The sequence below is a fragment of the Miscanthus floridulus genome, unplaced genomic scaffold, assembly GCF_019320115.1.
Source record: "Miscanthus floridulus cultivar M001 unplaced genomic scaffold, ASM1932011v1 os_2475_1_2, whole genome shotgun sequence".
NCBI classification, from domain to species: Eukaryota; Viridiplantae; Streptophyta; class Magnoliopsida; order Poales; family Poaceae; genus Miscanthus; species Miscanthus floridulus.
In genome coordinates this window covers 30,292-40,000 of record NW_027098319.1, presented here as the reverse complement: position 1 = coordinate 40,000, position 9,709 = coordinate 30,292, and the positions used below count along the sequence as shown (strand labels likewise).

General features: G+C 39.1%; 2 protein-coding genes and 1 pseudogene across 2 annotated transcripts; 1 reads left to right on the top strand and 2 right to left on the bottom strand.

The window, feature by feature from the left end:
- Nucleotides 1-749: 749 nt before the first annotated feature.
- Nucleotides 750-2,308, top strand: LOC136535003 (mitogen-activated protein kinase kinase kinase 5-like; the record flags this gene model as incomplete). Its single annotated transcript, XM_066527352.1, has 5 exons — nucleotides 750-869; nucleotides 1,508-1,717; nucleotides 1,802-1,878; nucleotides 1,980-2,133; nucleotides 2,261-2,308. Coding segments are annotated over 5 exons (609 nt in total), but the record flags the coding sequence as incomplete, so codon positions are not given.
- An 861-nt stretch (nucleotides 2,309-3,169) lies between these two features.
- On the bottom strand, nucleotides 3,170-5,867 carry LOC136535004 (uncharacterized; annotated as a pseudogene).
- Nucleotides 5,868-7,682: 1,815 nt separating this feature from the next.
- On the bottom strand, nucleotides 7,683-9,263 carry LOC136535002 (uncharacterized). Its single transcript, XM_066527351.1, has 4 exons — nucleotides 9,081-9,263; nucleotides 8,748-8,960; nucleotides 8,142-8,447; nucleotides 7,683-7,925 (listed from the first exon to the last, which is right to left on the bottom strand). Exons 1-4 carry the CDS (start codon nucleotides 9,261-9,263, stop codon nucleotides 7,683-7,685), a joined length of 945 nt encoding a protein of 314 aa, XP_066383448.1.
- Nucleotides 9,264-9,709: the final 446 nt, after the last annotated feature.

Sequence of the window (9,709 nt, the reverse complement as noted above, 5' to 3'; positions counted from 1 at the left end):
GAGGTATCTTAAGATATTCCTTGTATTACTACCAACTTTTCATGCAACTAAGAGTATCAATTTAATTTTCTATGTACAACATGTGACCCCCCCCCCCCCCCCCCCCCCCACACACACACCCCACACACACACACAAACTTTGGTCTGTATAAAATTGTAATGTTGCATAACACGATAATACTATGATTTTTATCTAACCTTACACTGTTTTCAGCATGGGTTGTCAATTACAATGTGAACTCGAGTAATATGCTCAGGCAAGATAGTGAAAAAGAAAAAAAAACATTGGGAGCTCAGAAGTTCTGTACTTACTGAAACTGCAAAGTACAGTGAGACTCCAGTCCAGAGCCTGTTGCATGGGCTGCTTAAAGTCAGTGTGTGCAACAAAGGAATAAGAACATATATTATGTTGATGGGCTATGAAGCTCTCTTAACTTTGTATGAAATGCGTTTGTAATCAAAATAAATATTATTTGATATATCAACTCACAAACGGGCAGTTAGTTAGGCAACCAATTGTGAGACATACAAAATAAAACAACAGTAGCTCATTTCTCTAGTTCACAGCTTGGGTTGCAGTTTTTTTTAATCAATTAGTTAGCCTTTAGTAGAAAGCCAATTTGGCTTGTCAAATGAGCCTATTACTGTATTTTGCTGCTTCATGTGTTTATTTTTATATCAAAGTTAGTAACATGCTTGTGACTAGAAATTTAGTTGTACTGTTATTGATAAAATTTTTCTTTCTTCAGATGGTTCAAGCTACACTAATGAAAGATGTAGGCTATGATCTCGCTGTTGATATATGGAGTCTTGGCTGCACCATCATAGAGATGTTCGATGGAAAGCCTCCTTGGAGTGATCTTGAAGGGGTAATAACTTGAAGTATGCTTATATTTTACAATAAATTCTAGCATGTATTTGCATGACTCAAATTTTCCTAGTGTGCTTAAGCTCACTTAAAATGAAGCACTTTCCCTGTGTCATCCTTCAGTTGTGCTATCTGTGCTCCCTTCGTTACAGGCTTACAATATTTGCCCCATAGTGATCTAGGGATCCTTGACCAACCAAAATTATTGGTGCTTCTGGAAGCACCGAAGCAGTATTTGAGTCTTACATACATACATACCTGTCATGCTAATAGTCTTATATATATTTACATAATAGGTGAGGCCATCTGATTGCTCAAAGCCACAAGAATTGTGAAACTATCATGTCAATAACACCCAGTGTTCTATACAAGAGAGGTTGAGTGTGATAAAGTTTTCATTCTCATACCTAAGGAAAACAGCTATAGCTAGCCTGACCATTCTGTCATAGAAAAAGTAGGGCTCTAGATTGCATAGACATAGAAAGACAAGACAAGCACATGTTGCTAGTGCTATTGATCACCTCTTCACCTTGCTCTCTACTGCCTTACATGCTTTTATTTGTCACCAGTATTCTTGGTATTGACATCGCACATTGATTTTAATGTTCCCTATTATATGTTACCCTTTTCATCCTGTAGCCAGCTGCGATGTTTAAGGTGTTACATAAGGACCCACCAATTCCAGAAAATTTGTCCAATGAGGGCAAAGAATTTCTACAGTGTTGTTTCAAGAGGACTCCTGCAGAGAGGCCAACTGCAAGCGAGCTGTTGGACCATCCATTCATCCGCAATTCAAGTCACTACAACAAACATGGTTCCATACATTCATTTGCAGGGATTAAAGTCAATGTAAGTCTCTTTTTCTGACATGATCAATGAGAGTTAAAAGGTACCTGAGAATGGCATACATATGATGCCACTGATGTATTACAGGATACCACTTACAGTTCAAGAGACAACAGACCAACTGCGAAGAGTGACTCAAGCATGAAAGGAAAAAATACCAATGTGTGAGTAGTTTCGATTAAATTATCATTGTGCTGTCTTGGTTAAAGAACTGTTAGTTCTTCGTCACTATATCTTAACAGCAACACATTCTTTTTGTTACCAGTGAACCAAGCAGAGCTGCTAGGTCTTCTGAATCAACTTTTCGATTGGCTCCACTAACAATCCAGGAAGCTACTCCTAACTTTTCACCTCGGCCTTTAGGTTTTGGCAATCCTGGTTCCACAGCAAATTTTGTGAACACCATGCAGTTTACAAGCGTAAACCCTCAGCCTAGTCCATTGCCAAGGCCTAACGGGAAGGAAGTTTTGTTCTGATCGTGGATCCTGCATGCCATGTATAGTGCCATTTCTATCAGATGCAGTTCAGTCTCAATGTGCCTTGCAGAATCCTGTGCAGTTAAGGATGTTGAGCTTTATAAGATCATCTGTGTGACTATGCAACATTGTGACTGCTCATGGAGCACTGCAATCCAGAGGAGCTGGGTTAACAACCCTGTGATGGAGCTTCCATGGTGTTTCACCTACAGGATGCAGCTTCTGACCTTAACTTCTAACCATTTTTTAGTAAGGATACATAACCATATAAATTGTACAGTTTACCAGGGTTTGCACGAGAGATCCTTGAAAGCACAAGCACGGATGTAAATTGTCTCCAGAAATTGTTGATGTCATTTTTTGTGTAGCATAGAATTAGGACTAGCTTTATGTAAAACTGAAAGTTCTCAATTTTCAGCCAACAGGAATTAGACGTAGCTCTATGTTGTTCTTGCTGCTCCACCATGTAAAATCATATTCTTGCTGTATCATTGATTATTCATTTTTGGCCAAAATATCGAAGGCCCACTGGCTTTTATCTGTGCACTTGTACAGTTTGTGGGAAACGTTTCTTGTGTTCTAAAATACCATGATTTAGTCTAAGGAGGTAAAATAGCAGCATCAAACAGGGCCAGTCACCGAACATGTTACCCAAAACAAAAACTGATTGCCTTCTGTGAACCGTGGCTGCATTGGGGGATCTTATTACACACTTCCAGCTTGTGGAAAGAAGGCTAGACTTCGACTTCCATATGCATATAACAAAATGTGAAGGATCATAACATTATTTCATTTTGATGTTCTGGTACAGTACAGTTCATAACCAGAATAAAACACAAACCATAAAGACGTGTTTAAACTGACAAACCTCCGGCGCCTCTTCGTCTTGACCTAGGAATTTTGCACTTTACAGTCATGGGAGATATTTATCCGTGTTCTAAATACCATGAGATTGTTACGGAGGTAAAATGACAGTTGCAGCAAGCAGTCATAGAATCGCTGAACTTTAAGCGTGCTTACATTGGGATCTTTTACACTTCCAGCTCGCAGCTTTCATAGAAAATATAAAATATACTGGTTCTCAACATTTTTCTAATCTGCTAGCATTTTGATGCTCTCATACAGCACGGTTCACAACAAGAAAAACAGAAACCATAAAAAAGTGCCTAATTTCTAAAGTGACAACCTGGTGTGCTAGTCCTCAGGTGCATATAACACCTTACTAAAGCTCCGATACAGGTAAAGTTTCGAGCATACTTGGGGCCTAGAGAAACTCTGAAATATTTGGTACAACTCCTTGGCCTTGATTTCAGAGGTTGAATGATAGAAAGTTACTGTGATCTCTTTAAGCTTTGTCCCCCAATTGAAAAGTCGTTTCACAAAAGCAAATTCATGTTCAGATCCTCTCAGTCCAGTGATTTCGACTTCTTCAAGATGATTCAACAAGAGTTCCTCAGTTTCCCACCCTGCTGGCTGATCACATATGCAATCTGATGAGCACACAGTTTGGACCTGACACAAGTATCAACTTAATAAAATTAATTGATGGTTGAATGACAAAAAGGAGAGATAGTAAATTGTCTGATTCCTGAACACTTTTGAGGTGTGCCAATGCATTGACATCAACAGCTAGCCTAGACACTAGTTGCAGAAATATAATTTGGTATTAGGAGAGAAGATAGCCCACAAGAGCATAATTTCTGTTATAAAATCAAATAAAATTCAAGGTAACACTAACATGCTATTAATCGTCCAAATTTAAGGAGATTTTGAATCAATCTTAGTGCATAGGTTCTTAATGGACTACAGAACCTTTTTTCTTCTTTTAAAAAATACAATAAACATACCCAGACCACTGACTCCTTCAGCTTTCTGTCCACTGCAATGTTATTTCCTAACTCTTATGTATATTACCAAGGTTGATCTGCCTTAGTGCCATCCAACGACTCACCACTGCCGTAAGAGAGCAACTATTTACAGCCCAAATAGTATTACCGTTCAGTTAAATCTCTAGAGTAAAGTACCATGATTAGGATATCAAATATACCATATATCTACCACACATAAGCTTTGGCATGCCAAAAAAAAAATGCAAATGCAAGTTTCTTCCCACTACTTCCCTGGCAACTTAAATACCTCCAGTAAGAAAACAAGTTGTGTTTTATCCTTTCAGGACCATGTCTGACTAAATAGAAACGCATGCCTTTTTAATAAAAAAACAGCATGCATCAATGTACCTTGAAAAATAGTTTCATAATACTTTGATTTAATTTGGCTTTCAACATATACTTTAATAGTCATTAATTGTCAAAGATGCCTTTTAGGGACAAAAATGCTACCTTTGTCTCTGGAGGGAGTAGGTAAACAAAGAATAGCTTTACCTCTGAGCCACTACTAGTATTAGGTTATTGCAGTATCAACCTTCTTATAGCAGTGCACAATCTGAGAACATGGAATGCGCTAGCTCCAAAGGCATGTCCATTTGAGATTACCATCAAGCACAAAACGGTAATGTCAGGGAGCACTATCATGTCTTCCATCAAGTATTGATAATTCTCTAAATCCTGTGTGTCCGTAGGAAGTAAAACCAAGGGGGTCACATGTGACAGTTAAAGAGAATGAAACTTAAAGCTGTTCAAGTGATTGTTGCTAGCTGGCCATTGTTTGCGAGCATGCACGAAATGGTTGCTATAAGCTAACAAATTCATGATGGGTTTCTTTTACAAAGCCTGGCAATTGTGAGCAGCTTAAAAGACTACTACATGTTTTCTATAAAATACTTTGGATCTCATGTTTCTTCAAGATATATTCAACAACAGGGATGAATGAGTGTGCTCAGCAATGTTGGAGGGACCTGAGCAAACCAAAACATGATATGACTCTTTCCTACGGTGGTTTGCAGATACCATCATCATCTAGACAATATGACTCTTTAATTTGGCCATCTGTTTCAATGTACAAGTCAACATTTTTTTATCCTAAACAAAGACTCATATGTAATATACCTGAAGTTCTTTATTTCTTGCTTTATATGTCTACTCAAGCTTTAGGAGTTAGTATATTGTGCGATTTTTTTTTATAAAAAAGGGGCATTGACCAAACTTTAATTCTGTGGTAGCCTAGGACCATACTTAGTCAGCAAAAACACATAGAACCTTGGATGAATACACTAGCATGGAATTATTCCAGATAATAGAAGTGAGAACTCACCCGTAGATGCATCAGCGGCAGGGAAAGAGTTTTGATGTCCTCAAAGCACCACAAGAGACTTAAACAAGAGTGATTGTGTATGAAGAAGCCATCGTGTCCATAAACAATATAAAAGCTGGTGCCCAGGCATCGGAGATGTTCCATCTTGCCAAGGACAGAGCTCGGATCATATTCATCATTCCACTCAAGATTCACCAGCTGAGGGGCTGATATGTTGGCGACCGGTTGTTTCTTGAGAAAACAGAATTCCACAATTAACTCCTTGAGAGCCGGCGTCGCAACGGTGAGCTGAGACAAGCCGCACAGGTTCTTGAGCTCCATCTCCAGCAGAGACCCCGAATGTATAGAGAGCTCGCCTAGGCCACGGAAGTTGTCAACAGTGAGCCTCCGCAAGCATGGGCATCGTGGCCAGGACACAGCGTCGCGTAGCTCCCCCGGGCCGTGGAACCAGACGCGACTCAGGTAGAGCCCGGTAAGCCGGGTGAAGACACCGGTGGGAGGCACGGCGAGGCCCTGAAAAGACAAGTGGAGCCCGATGGAGGTGGCCTTCTCAAAGCAGGGGAACTCAAAAGCGCCTCTTTGCTGTATAACTTGGCTGTATAATGCGCAGCCATGTTTGATTCCCTTCTTACATGAGCCACAACGAAATGTGTGCATTGTTGACTAAGATCTTGAATTTGATTTAGCACTGGAATAATAGCACACCTATTACTAGTTCTAGAATTCCATAGCGCCACTAATTCTTGATAGTCCGTTTCAACAATCAGCTTTGACAGTCTGAGATCCTTTATCATTAGCATCGCATCACGATAAGCATAAAGCTTCAGCAGTAAGTGCATCAGGAATCGACCCATGTTGTTTACATTTGGCTGCTATGACTTGACCTTGTGCATTACGTAAAACCACTCCCGAGGCACCTTGATAAGTTTCAATTTTAAAAGCCGCATCAAAATTCACCTTAATTACCCCATCAGGAGGAGGACACTAGTGAACTTTCTTTACTTGCTTTTTCAAAGTGTATGCTGATGGGCTAGAACGGATAAGATCAGTTGTCATTTCCCACGCCCACATACAAGCTTGATATGTAGAAATTGAAGTTTCTCCATGCTTTCTTCTGTTTCTTGCCGTCCATAATGCCCACATGACACATAATATAGATCCACATTTCTCCTGCGAACAGAACGCAGGATCAAGAAGGTCCTGACTCATGTAGCTTGATGCATCAGTGGTAATTTAATGCCATACATATTTTTGAAAGATTTCCAGAAAGCTCGGGCCAAAGTGCATTGAGTTAAAGCATGGTAAGTTGTATCCTCTTCAGCCGAGCAATCTGGGCAAAAACTTCGGATATCTATATGTCTTTTGGCCAGGTTTGCATAAACAAGGATAAAATTATTGATAACACGCCACCAAAAAACTTTAACCTTTGGGGAAATTTTTAGTTTCCAAAGATTTTGCCAAATTGGGTTATTTTCGCTTACTGAACTACAAGCAATATTATTTTTAAGAAGGACAACCGTTCTTGAGCTAGAAATCAATAAACGATAGGCTGACCTTACAGTATACATACCGTGCTTTTCCGCACTCCAAGCCCATGTATCTTCCTCAAGTCTTCCAAGAGGAATTCTGCTTACTACATTTTCGTCATGAATAAGGAAGTTACCCCGAAGAGCTTGTATGTTCCAAGACATTTCATCCGGAGATAAGAGCTCATGGACCTTTACAGCTTGTGCTTCTGGCTTTCTGTAAATAGGCTTAAAACCTGGGTTGCTGGGAATCCATTGATCATTCCATATATTAATTGTATTTCCATCCACAACTCTTTTGATGAGGCCTTTTTGTAAAACTACTCTTCCTTCTAAAATTGCCTACCACGTATGAGAACTTCCTCTTTTCTTTTTTGCTGTCATGAAAGAGCCATTATGAAAATACTTTCCACATAGTGTTCTTGCACAAAGGGATTCTGGTCTAGTTAGCAATCTCCAGCCTTGTTTGCCTAACATAGCCAAATTGAAGAGGTGAAGGTCTTTGAAACCCATTCCACCTCCTTGTTTAGTATAAGCTATGTCGTTCCATTTCCTCCAATGCATTCTCCTTTTTTCCTCATCTCCGCCCCACCAAAACCGAGATATAGCTGAAGTAATTTTCTTACAAATAATTTTTGATAGTTGAAAACAACTCATCGAATAAGTAGGTATTGATTGTGCTACAGCCTTGATAAAAATTTCTCTACCAGCAGCACTTAACTTCTTTTCACACCAGCCAGTCACCAGATTTCGTATTCAAGAGCATATACTCTCAAATGCTTCTATTGTTGAACGTCCCAGGGCTGTAGGTAGACCTAGACATTTTTCTTCAAGGGCTTCCTTTCCAATTTTCAGGTATTCAAACACTTCTTTCTTGTCTTCCTCTTTGCAATTTGAACTGAAGAAAATAGCTGATTTATCTCGATTTACCATCTGACCTGATCCCTTGTTATAGGCCTCAAGGATGGCATTTAATCTTTCAGCTCCCCTACCTGAAGCCTGAGTAAAAATTAGGCAATCATCAGCAAACAACAAATGTGATATTCAAGGGGTGTGAATTCCCACTCGGATACCTTTAGCTAGATATTGAGGGCCTGAATATTTAAGTAGACTTGAAAGACCTTCCACACATAAAAGAAAAAGATAGGGAGATATTGGATCTCCCTGTCTAATGCCTCGGGAAGGATAGAAAAAATCTGAAAGATTTCCATTTACCTTAATTGAGAAGCTTACTGATTCAACACATTTCATGACCAAAGAAATCCACTTATCTGCAAACCCCAGTTTCTTCATGATACATCTCAAATATGACCATTCCACACGATCATATGCCTTTGTCATATCCAATTTAATTGCACAAGCACCAATTTTCCCTTTTTTCTTTTTCAAGTAGTGTATACATTCATTGGCCGTGAGAAAATTGTCTGTGATAAGCTGGCTAGGAACGAAAGCACTTTGCTCCTCTGATATTATATCATCCAGCACCAATCTTAGCCTATTTGCTAGAACTTTTGAGCAAAGCTTGTAAATCACATTGCATAGTGCAATCAGTCTAAATTGTGATATTGCTTGTGGATATTTTACTTTCGGAATAAGAACCAAAATAGTTTTGTTGATATCTACAGGGAGATCTCCTCCGTTTAAGAAATCCAAAACAGCAGAGCAGACATCATTTTTCAGTATAGACCAATGCTTTTGGAAGAAACCAGCTGTAAAGCCATCTAGTCCGGGAGATTTATCTCATTTCATTAGGAAAAGTGCTTCCTCAATCTCCTATGGATTTTATGGCTTGAACAAGACCTGGTTCATCTCATCAGTTACCTTAGATGGCACATATCGAATTACTTCATCAGTGTTTATTTCTTCCTGAGCAGTAAAAAGCTTGATGTAGAAATCAATAGCCACTTTCTCAATATCCTTTTGAGTTCTGCAAATTGTGCCATCTTCCTTTCTCAAAAAATTAATTCTATTTTGCCTTGTCCTTTCTTTGCATCTGGCATGGATGAAGGCAGTATTCCTGTCTCCTTCAGAAAGCTATTGAGCACGAGAACGTTGTCTCATCATAGCTTCTTCCCGAGCTAGCAATTCTGATAGTCGTTATAATAAATTTTTCTCCTCTTTAGTTATGCCTCCTAACCATGTTTTCCTTCTTACCTCTTCCAATTGAGGCCTGAGATCTCTGATTTGTCCACGAACAGAGCCAAAAACCTTATAACTCCATTTCTGAAGGGCGTCTTGCAGTTTTTGTAGACAAGAAGTAATGCAAACTAAGTTCCCAGAATTACAACTCCAATTTTCTTTGATCTGAGATTCATAAGTAGGGTCTCTTGTCCACATATTCTCATATCTAAACATTCGCTTGTTCTTATCTTTCTTTATTAGTTGATGTTATTTTGGGTCTGCTCAGCTTTGTATGACGTCTTCGACAATGCATTTGACTGTGTCGCAAAAAACAAGACAATGCATTTGACTGGCTTGCCATTTGACCGAAAGTAGCATTAACGAACGACCAAAGGAATTTTTTTCTTCAGTTATGATTAATATATAAATATAAATTATGATTAAAAATATAAATATAATTTATTATAGAAAATAATATAGATTTAATATAATGCTACAGAAGGGCGGGCCTAGTGCAAGCGGTAGAGTCTTACCGCTAGGGATGAAAACGGTATGGATATTTTCCGACCGTATTCGAAACCGAATCCGTTTAGAGGGGTTGAGATATGTCCGTATTCGAGTCCGGATATCCAACATCCGATACCGTATCTATATCCGAATAC

What these genes read in the sequence shown, in the direction of transcription:
- LOC136535002 (XM_066527351.1), bottom strand. Translation starts at nt 9,263, where the DNA reads ATGTGGACAAGAGACCCTACTTATGAATCTCAGATCAAAGAAAATTGG. An exon ending in TTCGATATGTGCCATCTAAG is followed by an intron (nt 8,448 to 8,747) that starts GTAACTGATGAG and finishes GTGATTTACAAG; the next exon opens with CTTTGCTCAAAAGTTCTAGC. An exon ending in CAGTAAGCTTCTCAATTAAG is followed by an intron (nt 7,926 to 8,141) that starts GTAAATGGAAAT and finishes ATTTTTACTCAG; the next exon opens with GCTTCAGGTAGGGGAGCTGA.